This window comes from Calonectris borealis, chromosome 2 (genome assembly GCF_964195595.1).
Source record: "Calonectris borealis chromosome 2, bCalBor7.hap1.2, whole genome shotgun sequence".
Classification (NCBI taxonomy): Eukaryota; Metazoa; Chordata; class Aves; order Procellariiformes; family Procellariidae; genus Calonectris; species Calonectris borealis.
Window position 1 is genome coordinate 140,240,384 of NC_134313.1, and position 17,713 is coordinate 140,258,096.

General features: G+C 40.0%; 1 protein-coding gene across 1 annotated transcript; it reads right to left on the reverse strand.

Moving 5' to 3' along the window:
* Positions 1-608: 608 nt before the first annotated feature.
* Positions 609-11,817, reverse strand: C2H7orf78 (chromosome 2 C7orf78 homolog). The gene is made up of 7 exons (XM_075140863.1): positions 11,688-11,817; positions 10,435-10,495; positions 10,021-10,299; positions 5,501-5,634; positions 4,594-4,737; positions 3,695-3,786; positions 609-2,754 (listed from the first exon to the last, which is right to left on the reverse strand). Exons 1-7 carry the CDS (start codon positions 11,815-11,817, stop codon positions 2,581-2,583), a joined length of 1,014 nt encoding a protein of 337 aa, XP_074996964.1. The 3' UTR covers positions 609-2,580.
* Positions 11,818-17,713: the final 5,896 nt, after the last annotated feature.

Genomic DNA, 17,713 nt, shown 5'->3' on the forward strand with positions numbered 1-17,713 from the left:
TGAAAGGCAAATATCTCTGAGGAGCAATCTCAGGCCCTCTTTGGGCACTGAAAGAACTTGGGTGTGCAACAGAGGGACAAGGAGATGTTAAGCTGGGGCTAGCGTGAAGAGCTGCCACAGCACTCTGCTCGGGTGAGCGCTTTTTCCATGTGCGCCTATGAACCATTACAATGGGCAGTGGTGTGCAGAGGCACAGCAAAAGGCCGGTGACGCTGAACTTCTGCTGGGCTCTGCTGGATGCTGGAGTGCACCAAGCCGACATTGCAGCCAAGGCAGAACCGCCTTCCAGAGACCACCTAAATCTCCATGTTGTATGGCAGCATGGCCAGCTCCTTCAGACCAAGCCGCTGCATTGTACTGGTAAGCCTGGTGGGGTAACGGGGGCTGCTAGCCACACAGGTGGCTGGCAGTAATACTTCTAACTTTCACAAGAGCTACAGCTGGGTGTCACTCCCCTGTGGGAATTTGGAAGCAAGATCTCTGTCCTGTCAGTAGCAATAATGCTCTTTAAGCTGCTTCCTGGCAATAGATGTGGTGTTGGAGAAAAAGAAAACTTTATACTTCTTCACAGTGTTCTTAAAAAGAACAGTTGTTTTTTTCTTACTTATATATATTGCATATGGTACATGTATATAGCATATGTAATTATTACATCAAAGTAGGTGAACAAACTAAGCCAGCATTTTCAAGGAACTCTTACGTTCACAACTTTCAGTTTTGATTCTTAGGATATGTCTTATAGTACATTTGGCAGTAAAGAGCATTATCCATGCATAGATTTATTGCGGGTACCTTAGTTTCCTTAATAGCCTTTGTACCCCAGAGGCTCTAGCAACTTGCGCCCTCCTCACTGCCCCATGGTTTTTTCCTGGTTCCTCTAATGAAAGAGTGAAGTTGCCCAAGCCAGGAAATGAGTGTCTGTAACATGTCCGCCTGCCTCACTCACCACTGCAAGCGAGCACAAGGGGCTACCCCCATCTTGTTGGTCAGAACGAAGATATACCTCTGTCATACACATTTTTAAAGATGAGGTGTCATGCACGGAGGTTAAGGGCAAGTTCATACCCCTTTTCCTCAGAAACACTGGAACTGTCTCCACATGTGTTATGAGAAATTAAGTTTATCTGAGAGAGTTTGCCTGAAACTGACTCTTCCCTCATGCTTTTGGGGCAATTAATTTACCTGCTCTGTGCCTCCTTTTTCCCATCTGTAAAAAGACTAAGTCAATAGCATTCCTTTGAAGGACAACTGCTACATGCTTCATTACACTGTCACCCCTATTACTGTGGGGAGTCCCAGCTAAAATTTTATCATTATCCATGATTAGCGTAGATACAATGCTATTATGATTATCTCTACCAACAAGGTCCAGATCCTAACAACCTCTGAAATTGAATTTGTCCTAAGTCTTTCATTTGCCATGCACAGAGAAAGCAGCATTCTCTGGGTTGGGTTTGCCTGGCATTCAGAAAATGGGGAATTTCCAGGCAGACTGGGGACTCTATTCTTTCCAAACCCAGATTTGGGGAACCCCAAATTTCAAACAAGTGTCTGGAGATGCAGTGCAATTGCTCTCTGACTGGTAGGAAGCTCTCTTTAACAAAAAAATATGCCCTTTTGTAGTGTTAAGGTCTTACACAATTTTTCTTTTCGCTAAGGGTTGCATCTGGGAAATCCTGGAGAAACGCCTAACTCCACAACAGTGCACACAGAGCTATGAGATCATTGCTTAAGGGATTCTTACTAGTGTCCCAAGCTTTCCACAGTGGTGTGTAGCTCACTGTCTTTTGGAAAGGGCAAAACAATCCAGTATGCAATTTTCTTATGCTAAATCACTATCTGGGGTGCATTTACTGTGCAGCTTACTTACAGTTTAAATGCAGCTCTGGATATGCCTCCAAAACCCTCAGCAACTCAGACTATAACTAAAAAGTGCTTCCCCCTGCTACACTCAGCACCCACCCCCACAGTTTATAAAAGGAATTGAAACTACCTGACCATGTTGAGCTTTCAGCAGTCAATCCCTAGTCAAGAGCAAAGCAACTGTTCCTATTGAAGGAAGAGGAAGCATGGCAGGGTTCATTTTGGCACAGTCTGCTGATCATCAGCTCTTGGGTGGAGAGGACAAGGAGTTTCCGAAGTAAGCTTGTGATGGCACTCAGCCTCTCTAGTTCTCAGGAATGTGATGGGCTGTGCCATTTCTTTTACCTCCAGATGACTGAGGGACTGGTTAGAGAAAAGAATTAATGAAAGAGTCGGTAAGTAATTTTTAGCAATACAGGGAGATATATATAGAAAGGAACTTACTAAGTAGAAAGAGATAATAATGCTGCCTTCCATGTTATTTCAGAAATCAGGACCTAAGGGAAAGAGGTCAAATGCTCACTAATAAACCAGACAAAGTGCATTTAGTGTGTTTCTGTTCCATGCTGGTATTTACAGTAAAAAAAAGATATTTTACTAAAATATTTGAACATCATTGATAAAGGGGGCTCTCTGTGCCAGTTTTTGTACTGTTTGAAGGATCTAGGCTTGCTTTGTTACAGTGGGCCAGGGCTCTCAGAAAGCTCATACCTGACCTCACAGGATATACACAAGACACAGCTCAGGACCACTAGTGTCTTCCATAGCACGTGCAGATGAACACATTTCTTGGGAGCAGAAGTTTGGTATGTTAGTGTGGATAATGGTGGATAGCAGAGTCCCTATCACATTGCTTTTCTTCTCAGCACTGTGCTGTTTAGGCTGGGATTCCTGTGAAAGAAAAGACATTGTCATTTAAATACAGTCATCACCCTATAAGGTCACATCAGGCTAATATCAAACATGATGGGAGAAAATGCAGTTTTACAGCAAACTGGTTTCATCAGTGAGAAGATCAAGATTTTCCCCCGTGAGAAGTTTGTTCTAGACAAGACGAAAGCAGAAAATGGTGTATTTTGTGGATATTTTTCTCTTCCTCCCAGGACTCTGGCAGCTAGGCATGGAGACTGTGTCAGAGGGCACTGTCAAGTGTCAGCAGCTCAGGAACGTTGAAGGAGAGGTGTGTTGGAAGCTAAAAAATTGCCTCCTAACACATTAAAAAGCAGTCCTACTTTCCACCTGCCTCACATGCCACCCAACATGGCCCTTCTTTGAGTGGGGGTTACTCCCCAAGAGTAATCTCATTCAAGAGATTTGACAAGCAGAAATACAGAGCATCCTGGCTGTAGCAGCAGGGAACTCTGCTCAGAGAAATGTATTCTTCCAGGAAGCACAAGCTACGCCAGCGAAGGTCAGTGTTCTGACCAGCACATTTTCATGACTTCATCTCACTCAGATTATCAACACTGTAGCACAGGCTCTGAGACAATGCTGCATTGTCTGCATGGATAGACTGAGCCCATGTAAGCCGGCGTCATCCTGGATGCTGCAAGGATCTCATTTGATAGTAACCTTTCCCTAGTGCAAGCCAGCATGAGGAAAGGCCAGCCAAGCTATCTGCATTTTTTGCTCTGGACTCAAAGAAAGGCTTCAGTCTGTTCAGTTTAATTGGGTGTCGGTGTCCTCCTGACCCTCCCAAAGCAATGGAATTATGGCTTCTGCCAGCACCCATCAATCCTTTCTCACCTAAGACCACAGGAGAGCAAAATCATGTTTGCCCCCTGGATGAGACTAGATCCAGTGTCCCTACTGCAGCAGAATGAACACTCACGTCTCTGCCTGTCTCTCCCTGCTGCAGCCGGCACAGCTTTTCCTCCACACGATCCAAGAACGCAGTGTGAGCACCACGCCGCCTCTGTGCCTCTGAGAGCAGAGTAGAGGTACGTCAGAGCTACAAAACAAAACAGGAGTAGCTGTCATGAGAATGATCTTTGACAGGTTCATCAAAGAACTCCTTCTCAGACATGTTTCGGACTTGAATCCGAGTCTTAAATGCCTAGAGACATTTGTGTTCAGCCAATTCACCTGTTTTACAAATGTGTATATTGACTTGCCACTATTCAGTAGAGTTTTGTTCACAACTCGGAATCTGTCATCACCTACACTGGTTCCCCTCAATCTACTATTTGTTAATCTTCAGTAATGTTAATGGGAGCTGTTTTATAATGAAAATAGAGACATTCTCTTTTTGGTGATCTCTACATTTAAGTGTTTAGTGTATATTTATAAACCATCAAAGCATCCACCCACTACCTGCATATTCTGAAATAGTCAGTGTCTTTGAACAGTCTAATATGGACATCTTGATTCCTACAAATGAATTGCCATGTGCAGTGCTGTATAATTTTCTGCTAAAGGCTGAAATAAGAATGTGTTGTGCAACAGATTATCTTTCCAGACTCCATCAAAGTCAACAAGATCTGGAAACAGAATTATATTCTTTAAAAGCTAAAGGAAATTGGTGGTCCATGTCCCTAGATCTCCAGTATAGTGACGCTTCCCTTAGGACACGCCAGCTGTCCCCTCAAGTTCAGCTATTACATGATCCAAACCACTCTGAAATCAATGTAATGTAGAATTATTATTATTATTATTATTATTATTATTATTATTATTATTATTAAAAAGCTTTTATGCAAAGAAAAGCAGGAAGTTGTCTTTTAATCTGACTAATGGTAAATGAAGCAGATTTAGGTGGCCAGGGATTCTTTGGTAGTAGCAGCCGTGGATCCCATTTGCTTTCAAAAGACTTGTGTGTAAGAAGTCTCCTATCAGAGTCCTTTTGCTTTCCTTTCAGTGGTTCAAGTCCAGGATCTGAAAATATTAAGCAAACAGTATTTATAAGCTATAGGACAAACTATCTGGACTCTAGGATTTGAAAAGCTATGTTTATTGTTAATCAGATAGGACTCCAAAAAAGGAGCACCCAGACATGTATGGTAAAGATTAGAAACAAAAAAGTATTCTGTCCATGGCCTTGCTGTGAATGTACAAAGAAAGTAGTGTTTTGTGCTACATGGTATGTACGTGTGTACTTTAACTAACGTATAGTTAATTATTTTCAAATAAGCTATTCTTATGAGAGGTGAAGCTATAGAATCTACACTAAAAGGCAGACATCCCATTATGGACTATCCACCACAGCAGGAATGCTGATAAGGACTATTGTATCTACAATGAAGACTGCAGATGTTGGACTTGATTCAGTTGCCTGGGAATAAACCACCATTACAAGGTTAAAATTGCAGCCTTATCAGCAAGTCTACATTGGCAAACAGATTTTTGAGCTAATAACCCTGCTTGTATCAGGTATCCTTAAAACTGAATCTTTTGTGTGAGAGAACTAGTGTATTTTTTGTGATTTGAGTCTCTTATTTAGAGCTAGGAAGGAAACTTTCTCTGATATTGAAACTTAGGGGAAAACATTGCTGTTTGGTCACTAAGCTGTATCTGAGGCCACTTCAGCCAGCTACATGGCGGTAGAGGGGTTCTACGCTCTTACTCCTGCTCCCTACTGTTCACGTACTGATTCCTAATTTCTTTAACACAATGAATGTGCATGTTGTCAAGTATTTACCTGTGTTTAAATGCTGTGATTTTAACTTTAGATTTAAAGGATTTCTGGAGTAACTTGTCACAAGATTTGGTAAATTAGCTTCATACTGCACTTGAAAAGGAAAATACATTGTAACATCAGATAAACAATCATGCCTAGAACCAAGAACGTTAACAGTAGAGTAAACATCACATGTTGAATTTAGGTAAGGTAAAAAAAATACCGGTAGCATTTCTGTTCAAAAATTGCAAGATTTAGGAGATTTAACTTGTTAATTAACTTGTTAACAAGTCAAGCTGTTGAGTTGACAAGAGTTGTGGTTTTCCATTACCCTAAAGTTCTTTATCACCACGGTCCCGATCTCAAACGAGTCCAGTGGCCTTCTATTACAATACAGATGAGGAATAATGTTTTAGAGTGGGTTTCGAGGATTCCTTTAGAAGGTGAGCACACATAGACAGACTATAAGGAAGGGGAAAAGCAAGCACTTTATTAACTATAATCATGCATTACACTAAGGGTATTTTGCAAAGCGATTGTCTTACCAGCCCGAGGCCCAGGAGAGAGATGAACCATCCGTACATTCTTGTATCATCTTGTGCCGCGAACTCAGCCCAGCAGTCGGTAGGTGCCAGCTTTACGTGGGTGTCCCCACGGAGGCAACGGTGACCTCGCTGTACACCGGCCCACTGTTCTTCGGGAAAATCCCAGTATTTATACATTTGCAAAGGAAACGGGTTCCGACACACATGGCCAGCAGGTGCCGAAACACGCCTCGACTGGAACATAGGGAGCCTATAGCACATGAGCTCGCTGATCAGGCGCACGCTGCATGAGCCACAGCCACCCCATCTATTGGTTCGTAGGCCTTGTTCACGTGACATATTACCATAGTCCAACATTTACATATTAACCTATACTCATGCCAACAGCAAAATGTAACAAAGCAAGCAAAATTATACATTGTAGTTTATATTTCTTCATTATTGCACGTCTCTCACATCCTTCATGTCCTCCCCTTAACATTTTCTCAACCTTCCTTATCCTCCTGTATTCAGCATTTTCACACAATAGACAATAAACCGTCTATTTTCTATGCTGACTACGGTTTTCTTAGCTATCTATTTCTCACCCAGTGTCCATCCACGGACCAAAATCCCATCTTTTAACCCTTCCGTATACAAATAATAACAGAAATGGAACACCCTTCTAGAGAAAGGAGCTGTGATACTAAAAATACAGGGGATGCAATTTCTTGGAATAAATATGTTGTACTCTTTGGAGTTATTTGCATGGAGTTATTTGCAATATCTTTCAAAGCTTTCCAGTGAATTTAATTAATCATTAACACACCCTGCAGCCATCTGCATTACAATGAGCTTAAGAGCTTTCTGTTGCTGCAGAACTTATGAGAGGGCTGAAAGCAAAGCTGAAACAAGGGGGTCATTTAACATCAATGACGTATCATTTTTTAGATATGTATTCTCATTGTTTGGAAGCAAAAGTGATTTTGCCTTCAAAGTGGACAGGGTTTTAAATAACTGGTAATGTTTTCTGCCAGTTGCAGGAGGAAATTGTGAGTGGGGCTGCTGGTAGTGCTGCTCTTCACCAAACCACATTTTGCAGAGTCAGATAAGTGTGGGACAAGATATGATGCCAGCAGATTGGTCTTAAAATCTTTCCAAGACACGGTGTCTTAAAAGGGTGAGTTTGCTCCATCAGCTCATTCTTGACAAACAATTCGCTTCTTCGTGTAGATCACTAACATTAGACTACATTGCTAGGTACACAGATTTGAATGACAGTTTTCCCTGATCTTCACAGGTTGAAATGGATATCATAAAACAGTTGATTTCTTGTGAGTTACAGGATAGAAAATCGATACAGTGTTCTGGAGGTATCAGTATCATCTGCAGAGGAAAGTATGTTTCTTTGATTAACTGAACAAAATAAAATCAAAATAGTGGGGTTAGGCAGCAGGATGAGCACCTGTGAAATCACGGAGGGAACATAAATGGTGTGTGAAGTTACATGTTGAAAACTTGATGGTAATGAATGTTTAACTGTGGATTGATGGGTGTGATGCACATCAGAAGTGTATAGGAGAGAATGCCACAAGGAGAAGGAAGCACTATACACTAGTAATTTACGTTTCTTACTTGTTGCCTTTTTCTTAATACACCCCTTTTTCTCGTTTTTTTTTCTGACTGAGTTCTGATTTCCATTTAATGAAGCATTTCCCATTGGCCTGAATGGCGAAAAAGGGACTCCCCATCTAAGTGAACACAGAAATTGCCTTTTTTTGTGTGTTTAAGATCAAGTCTATACTTAAGAATTTTGGACCAGTGCAGCTAGTCCTTAGGTACATTTTTTATTTAGAGACCTTGCACTAAGATTGGTCATTTCCTTTTAAACTCCTGACAATATGTCATTAAGGGTTCTCCCCAGGGGACATTTTAGTGGAGAAAAAAAAAAGGAGTGGAATTCCCTGTATAGGCAAGTCCTTAGTTCTACTGAATTTGCATCACTGTACAGTCTACAGCCTGCTAGGACTAAGTAGCCTGAAGTTTCAGTTGGCTGAAAAGTTAATGATATGTCAAAGCAATTAGACAATATGCACTATTTTCCTCCAGACCTCAGAGTGGAGATCTCCTTTACCTCTGGATCAAGTCCTGAGTAGAGTCTGAGGATGTTTTGTTGTTATCAGGAACTTAATCAGAAATTTTGGGTGGCAGCTTGCTTTTTTGCTTTTTCCTTGTTTCTTTTCAGACATGCTGACTTATAATTACTTGTTTCATTTAGGTAGAATTTCACCAAAGAAAACCATTAGTCCTGAGATTAGAGCACTGACTGGTGACACTGAAATCCCCAAACAAAGCGCCTGATTCATAACAAGGACCTGAAATTTGATTTCACACTCACAGCTAAATACCTTGGCCATGTAGTTATTGGACTTTCTGGAATTAGCTTTTGGAGCCAGTCAAATTATTAAAGCATTAGTTTTCTCCTGATAGGGAACAGGGAAGATTCTGAAACCTTGAGAACATTTCCTAAGATACAGATGCTATAGATTATCTTGCTATAGTCAGGCCCTCTGAAGTGGTGACCTTAGAAAGCACAACATTAGAGTTGTGGGACAAACATGCTTTTTTTTTCCCTTCCCCTGGTTTTGCAAATTTACATTACTGGTCAAGACTTGAGGAAAAATAAGACACATTTACTTAAAGAGAAAGGCTTTGTTTAGCAGATTTTAAGAGAAATTATCATTTAATTACTATTATGGAAACTTGATCATCTTGAAATAAAGCAAATTTTCCTTGAGACAGAATATTATTGGACAAATTTCTTTTGGCCATAATAGCTAACTAGAAGTTTGCTTTTAATTACTTTAGGCAAACTCAAAAACAGGGAAGTTAAATTCCTGCTAGAGCAACTTGGCAAAGAAATGAAGACATGATTTATACTCTCATGAAGACAGAAGGAGGAAAACAATATTGTTTTCCATGGAAATGTAACATTGGCTATATGCCATTTATGTGGTTCTTCAATAAACTACATGTCCAGATATAAGTGTTTGCTTTGGAGAACAGAAGGGGTTTTGTTTACTGTTTCAGTTTTGTTTCTTATTTTAGAAATAGTACATTCGCTGAATCGCATTTTGGGCAAGATTCTTTGAAGGGCTCAGAGAAGAGGAGATAGGAAGGGTTGTAATTAAAAGTTAATTGAATATGGATATAATACTGAATCTTAATAAAAGATTCTTCTTCTCTCTGTTTTTATGGCATCTGATTTTAAAAGATATTACAAAAAAAAACCCCAACAAAACAAAACACCAAAGAACGAGTCCCGAAAAGAAAAAAAAAAAAAAATCTGAACAAAACCCATTTAGATTGAAGATTTCTCTTCCTTAGCAGTTTTAATGTTAAACACACTGATTTTGGGGGAATGCACTGATCCAAGTTGTAGCTTGAATTTTTTAATTTTCTTTGCAATTTTTTTTGTACATAATTTGATTTTCAGCTGTTGTGAAAAAAGGATGGTTTCTGGCTATGTTATGAACAACAGCTAGCACAATGAGATGCTGGTCTCAGTTAGGGCTGCTAAATGGAAAAATTACCATAAAATACTTCCATCCAGCATGTCAAGCAATTCAGCTGCTCCCTATTAATCTGGGGAAAGCAGAAAGTACAGGCAGATGTGTCACAGAGAGCAAGGTAAAGATGAACTGATTAGCCCTAATGTCTGTATTTCAATCTGCTCTGCCAAAATGAAAACCATCTTGTCAGCTACAAAGCACATTAAAACATAAGAGCTCCAAACCTGGATTCATCAGCTTTCCCTATGGAAGTCTTTTTGGCAAATAATTCCTGACTGCAACAGAGTTGTTGTCGAAGTTAGATCCCAACTGCGGTACCAACTGCTGGGTTTTCTTTTTTTTGGCTAGTGAGACTGACACCTAGTGGCTTCACTTACCGATCCCCAAGCATCCTCTCTGTTTCAGCGTGTTTGCATTATACAAGTGTGGGAGCCAGACTCTTTACCTGCTGTAATCATGAGGTTTGGAGTCTTCATACACACCAGTCTTATACTTGCCATTCTTCACAAACGGTATTTTGGCCTCATAAGAGCTGATCCTTGGCAAGTGAGTGACAAGCTGAGGCAAGTCCCTTTTCTTTTCTGAGAGAGGAAGGAGCAGCCTGGACCTAAGCCTGGAAAGCTCTTGCATGACTATGGACTCAGAGGTGATTTTTGGCTTCAGTTCCCCTTTTTCCTTTCCTCGTAGCTTCTGAGAAGGGTTGGATGTTCTATAGAGCTGGTAGCTAAAATCAGGAGGCTGCTTTAGCCATACATCTGTGTTGGCTTTGGGTTGCTGCACTACAGTTTGTTGCCGGGAGAAAGGCCAATCAAGGCTCGCAGAAAATTTTGTTGACTTTCAAATAAAAATTGTCACTTGCCTTGGTGGAGGGTGAACATAACGGCCTGATGATGTTTTTTTCTTCTCAGATATTGTAATCCCTGGCAAAAAGAAAAAGAAAAAAAGCCCAACACACACACACATATACAACAGAACTTTTATTATTGATTGCTACTTGCAGTCTGGCTATCCATGTCTGTATAACCTAGTACATTCATTGAAGATAAATGTGTACTTGTACTTCAGTATTATTTTGTACCTGTGCTTAGATGAAGAACTATTGCTTCTTGATTCCCTCTTTGTCTCAGTTCTGCAAACTAACTTGAAGGAGCAAACTCCTAACCCTAGAGAAAGCCCATCTGAAGTCAAAAGCATGGATGTTCAGGAATCTACACGTTCATACCAGCCTGTAGGAACAGGAGCTCTGGTTTTTATTTTGCCTGAAATACCCATCACTAAGTAGGAATCCTCTCCTTCAAGATTTTATTCTTGTCTCATTAAACAGTACATCCTTGAGGGGAGACTAAACCTGTGCACGTGCAGCGCAGCACAGCAGGGATTTGGTGTTAGCTGGGCGGAGCTGGATACACACTAGCTTCACTTTGCACAAGCTGGAGTGACAAACTGAACCTCAAATTAGGGAAACGTTGAAACTCCAGTCTCCATCCTTCCTGATGCATTTTCATGTTTCTCTGCATTCCTGGGCCCACCCAGGCCACAACATTAATTAGAATTGCCCCATTGCTATCCTAATATGTGCCCAGGTGTTATGTTCTGCTGTGGGCTATTATCTCATCAGCCAGTGCCACTCGAGCTTCACCTTTTCCCCCAGGGGGAGAGGGGAGCCCTTTCATATACCCAAGGATGCCTCTGGGCAGGGTGAAAGTCCATGGGAGCAGCGTTAACACCCTAATAGGCAGTAAAGTATTTAGCTCTGTGCACGAGCTAGATACTATGTTATCTCTCTTCTGGCTCTCGCTGATCTTAAGACACTCCCAGACTCTGTTACTTTTCTTACACTATATCTGTAATAGCAGCCTTAAAGAGCTCCTTGGATGTCCTGCAAAATCTGGAAGAAACACATAGATCGTAAGGGTATTGCGACCGGCCCCAACACAATACAAACGGGTTTTCCTACTTCCTTTAATATCCAATGCTTAGGAAAGCTGAAGGAAAGCTATACCTTTACAACTTCCTCTTCTTTGTGCTTATTCATTCTGAGGACAGAATGTTTTTTCTAAGAGAAGATGGTGCTCCAGTGAAGGATAAGGGCAAATGGAAATGTGTTCTTACCACAAAACTCTGTTTCTGAACGAGGAGTTGGGTAGGCAGCTTGCTGGAGATAAAGTAAGTTCCCACAAACTGGTTTTGGACGGTCACATTTCTGTGCTGTCCTTTTCAGTGACTTTTGTTCCCAGGCCATGCTTAGCTGTCCTGTGCTGTCAAGCCAGGCTCCTTCCAGTCCAGGACCTCACTGGCTGGAGCAGTCCCAGCTGCAGCAGGGCCCCACTGCAGGACAGCCTCCGGGAAGGGGCCAAAATTCACAGTCCATGCTCCACAAATTATTCTCAGGCTATCCAAACACTGAAGCACATCCTAGCCCTGTTCCTGCTTGGGAGGAGGTGAGCAGGCTTGGGAGGGCTTGGGTGGGCACTCTGCTGTTGTCCTCTAAGGTGGCCCAGGCTTCCCATCAAGTATGTGTGGGGGGCAGTCTACAGGCAAGCCAGCTGTCCCACCAGGGCCAGCTGATGCGTTTATCTGATCATTCAGTCAATTGGGGAGAAAAATCGACAGCTGATAATTTATACATTTAAAGCAGCCTTTTCTTGTTTTGCAACTAAACAGAGATACTGGCAGACTCACCAGGCCAGCTTTAGGTACAGGTAAAACAGGAGATGCCAAGGTCAGCAGAATGAATAGCAAAGGCGCTTCTGCTTTTCTAGTCTGTGCCAAAAGTGTAATAACCTAGACTTTGCGTTGCTGCTGCTGCTGCCATCATGAAAAGACTATGTATGCACTTGCCCCTCCACAGGTGTCATGAGCAGAAAGGTTCAGCCCTGCGGAGCTGTGTGTCTTTGCCTGCCTGCCTCCGTCTTCCTAGCACTCCTCCCTCCCCATGGCAATGTCAGTCCCACATTCTGGAGGCAGCAAAGTTTAGATTTTGCCTATATTGCCAAGAAGTCTCAAAGCCGTTCAACCCTTTGCAGAGATGGTGTCAAAAGGGCAACTCTTCTCCTTTTCATACACTGCATAACATATATCACTAATTTACTAGTCGCGTGAATACCCATTTCCTCCTTACCTCTCAGTCCTCCACCTGTTTTCTCCAGTCCCAGTTTTTTTCCTAAAACCAAGGTTTTGCATCCAGAGGAAGTTTCTAAAGAAAAGCAATTCTCTGATTCTCCATTAGTTTCACCAAAGCAAAAAGTCTATGTATTTTCACACATCCCACTTCTACCAGCTTTCTTACCATTGATTTTCCATGCATGTGCTTGTATCCCAGAAACTGAAATTCACTGATCCAAAGTACCTACAGATCCATATGCACAGTGATGAATAAGAACCCCAAAGAGATGCAATAAACAGAAAAGACAGAGATAGCACTCACCACTCTGCAAAAACAGGGACTTCCTGACAAACTTCATATGCTGTGTCACAGAAGGCTTCTCTTTCCTCTCTTCTAGGGGAAGTTAAGCAAAGGGATGAACTTACAGCACACCCTTATTCAGGGAATCGTTTATTCTTCCATTGTACAAAAGAGCTGGAATATACAGTCTACCCATCTGTGTTGCTAAGAAACAGAGCCTTGTTGCCTTGGGACTTAATTCAGAATTCAGGAACGAAAATAGTGTCTCGGTAGACTGCATAAATGCAGCTTGAAACCTAGCAACAAGGCCACACGTTCAATGTGATTCTCTTACATGTTAGAAAACAAGGGTGTTAGACGGAAAATATGACTGAGGAAAAGAAAACAGTAATCTGAAAACAAAACAGAGCTGTTGTATCACCAATTATCCTAAGGGATGGAACTATCTTTTACTAAACATACTTTTATGACCTATAAGATCTGATGCTTTGCCACCCTGTGCTGTGAGCAGCTTCGTATTTACTATAACAAGCAAATACAAAGCAGCATCAGCATTTACACCAGTATTTCCTGAATATTCAGCTTGTGCAGTATAAGTGACAACAGAAGAGTCAGGATAGCAGAATTAATTTCCAGTTTGTATTTCAGTTTTCAAGCACTCTGCCAACAGAATAATTTAATAGTTGCTACACACGCCTTAAAATGATCACTCTTAAAATGGCATGGATTGTATAACTGGGAGAAATTACTTAACCACATAGATTGTTTTCTATATTTGCTTATGTGCAAGTGAAGTATAAATAAGAACACAGCACACGTATAAAATTATAAATACATTATAGCACCCTTTCACATCAACAAACAGTCATCATGTGCTGTTGGAAACTACATTGGTTCAATCAGCTATTTCATTGTAAAATCTGTTCCCTCTGGTGGCAGAACTTCATTACACAGCTGAAACTTTGGCCAGCACTCCAGCAGAGCAGGCCAAGTTTGAACAGTTATAGTTCTCAGCTGAGTAAACAGGGCTCGGTTGTTTGTTTTTCTTTTTTGATGTTTCATCATAAAATCATAGAGAGCTATTCTTCAGCTATGTGATATAACTATGTACGTAGTGGATTTAACTGGAGACGAAGAAGGAAGGAAAATTCAGTGGTGACAAATCATCTAGACCTACGTGAACAGCTTTCACATTTGTTTCTCCTTGGTTTTCTTCTTCTAAGTGAGTACACGATTTCCAAAAGCAAAGGAAAAAAGCTTTCTTCCTTAAATGTTTCTAAGTTTGCAGCACTTCCATGCAGTTCCTTCAGCATTTATATTGTTGCAATTGCTCAGAGTCAGGGCCAAAAGAGCATCTGGGAAAACACCTTTGCTTTTTGTTTGTTTGGTTTTGAATGACATTCAGAACCCTTTGAGAGGGTACACTGTACACTGATACAATACATTTTTCTGTATTTTTAAGCAAATTAACATTTCTTCAGGCTTTCAGCTGAAAAGGATGTTGAAGGTTATAGCTGAGATTTGTGATAGGACTTTGCATTAGTTCAAATACAGTAAGATCTCACAGCGATCCTAAAGTAAATGATAAGATATAATTGGATGATCCTTTGCAAGTTTATGCTGCTGAGATACCTACAGTTTCATTAGAAAGAAAATATCATCAAACAAAATTCCTTAAAATCACTTGAAGAAATAAAATCATGTCGCATGGCCAGTAGATGGCAGCATGTTACCTATTTTACAAGGTAAAGGCGTTTTAAAACCCAGGAAAGCTAAGGAGTAAATCTTTTTGCTTTACCGAAGCATAGCATGAGGGCTTGAAATTTTCCTACACAAAACCACCTCATGTTTTCAGCTAAATATAAGCCCCTTGTAGACTTAAATAAGCTTAAGGAGACTTTAAGAATACAAGCTGGAAAAAGCAGTAAAGCCAGTCAGGATTCTAGCCTGAGCTGCAGAATCTTCTTAGGGACAAGCAAGCACAGATGGATCATATCCAGATTTAACCTTGAAAACCATAGCCAATGGTATCTATACTTTCTACCTTGAAAGAAGTTATTTCAGGGGGGAAAAAAAAAAAAGAGGGAAAAAAAAAAAAGAGAAAAAAAAAAAAGAGAAAAAAAAAAAGAGAAAAAAAAAAAGAGAAAAAAAAAAGAGAAAAAAAAAAAGAGAAAAAAAAAAGAAAAAGAAAACCTGCCTACTCACTATTTATAAATGGTAAAAGAAAATGGGACGAAAAATATTTTGTTCAATCACCATATCATACAGAAGCATTATCAGTCAAAACCCAGACTATAAGAAAGACACATCACTTGACAGGACCATTAGCATGACATTTTGAGCATGTGTTCTTCAATATTTTTTAGGATATTTAAAATTTGAATTGTTCTATGCTGTATTGATTCAAAAGAGTTAAAAAAAAAAAGGAAAAAAGGAGATTTACTTTTGATTTTGAAAACAGACAAACAATTCTTATCACCAGCTTCCAGCCTATGTTAGAAATAGAATCTTTCCTTTCCTTAGGCTCTCAGCTTTTTGGGATAGTGACCTACTTTTTTCCTGTATTTCTGTGGCAGCTAAGCCAAATAGGCTCAAGGCCCTTGTTTGGGATATATCGTAGCAATGCTCCAGTGATAACTCAAGAAAATCAGGAAGATGTCACTAGGTGTTTGTAGTTCTGATTTAGTTCTTACAGTCATGTGGAATCTGAGTATGTCCACTGAAGTAAAAGCTGTGTGAATCAGAATTAACTATTTAAAACCACTGCTGGAGCAACAGAAAAAAAGATTAAATTACTGAAGTTTGCATTACTGCGTAAAATGCTGATCAGTATGTGATAATAGGGTAATATTTAATTTTTCCTCAACTAGGATATAGAGTGGTGTTTGAGGGCAAATGGTAACTTAGTGTTCCCTTCTATAACTCATGTGAGTAAGAAACAAGCCTACAGATTTCATAAATCCACTTCTTACTTCTGAAATCTTATTAGAGACTGAGTAGAATAAATCCTGGTTTACACTAAAATAACTGTTTCATTTTCCTTATTCTGAGTAGTTGTTCATGAACCCCATGCAGTGCAACTCTGAAATATCCCAGCTAACGCCAGGATCAATGCCTGCAGGTCCAGGTCAAGGTGACACATCCATCGCCACTAATTGGTCTTTGTATTCAGCGTCATGCAAACATAACTCTATTGCATTCAAGTGCTGGAGTTAAGAAATGCAAGCCAGCTCAGAGCTATTTTAGGCTTCTCTGCACTACACAAGGAGTTGTGAGGATAATTCCTTATCATCATTCCTTCCACAGAGGTGAAGGAAAAAGAGAACAGTCTCAAAGGCTAGGTAGGGGCAATTCCTATTTCTTAAAAATGAAATAGACAGGAAAAACAGCTGGTACCTAGAATAACAAAACAAACAAAAAACAAAACCAAAACCTGAAAACTAAATCCAACACTTGTCAAATTTGAGCCCGTATAAATTTCTCCTTTTATCTGGTGATGCCTTCAAACATCTCCATTATAGTTTACCTTAAGATATTGTATAACACAAAACTAAAAGCCTCACCTGTTTTTGCTGTGAGAATTACCACAAAATTATTTTTTATGGAAAATTTAGAAAATGACTGATTAAAAATAAAATCATAAGAAAATTTATTTTGTCTTTTCTAATCCATTCTGATAGCAGTCTTTTTTCTGCTGTTTCCAAACCACATAGAACTGAAGAGAAGATAAACACACAACAAAGAGTAGTCAGCAGTAGAAATGATAGCACAAAGCTCTTTTATGATTTGCAATGTCCTTCTAAAGCAAAATTAAGCCAGACAGCAATTTTCTCCCCCTCGTATGTTTCCTTTTCCAGTAAGAACCAGAAATGTAAATGTGTGCATGTGTATAAAACCAGCTTGTAAATATTTGGTATTCCCACACCTTAAAACATTTATCATCCCATAGTCTCGGTCTAAGGCAAGTTATGGCCTTAGCCTTTATCACCAAGTACTAAATCCCTCTCTAACAGGATTTAATTTACCCAAATTGCTGACAAAACTAAAACGGGGAATCTACATTGCTGTGGATTTAAGTCATCACATTTGTTGCTGCTGAAGTAATGATGTTCCCTTTTCCGAGTTTGAGTCCAGTGGGACTGGATTCCCTGGATTTTGAATTAATCAAAATCTAGAAACTATAACAGATAGGCACAGTGGGTCAATGTATATAGATTACATTTATTTAGTTAAATAATTCAACATTTTTCTTATGAGCTAGCTAACTTTACCATCATACCTTTGGCTTTTATTTGCCTGGTCCACTCTTTAACATTTTTAGTTTTAGTTCTGTTTTTTCTGAACTCAGACAGCCTTTTTCAGAAATTTCCGTGATCTCCATAAGGCTGGAAACCATCCACCTAAGAGGCTGGAAAATAACCACTAGAACTAGGGACTTTACATCCGTGTAGATGACATACGAGGAATAAAGTATCTCAGTTAAAGGCACTGACACATCCAATGTCTGCTAGGGAAAAAAAGGAGATTCACAAATTATTTTCCAAATAACTTGTACAAGACTGTTTCTGTCATGAATGACAATTTTGAGTGGCTATAATTCCATTTTGTCACACTGATAATGTAGTTTGGAGTCAAAAAGTCATACAAATGATACCTAAAAATAAACATTTACCATTAGCTGTTTATTGCTGCCTTGTTTAAAGTATTTCAGTCTTCCAGCTGGGGCGCATAA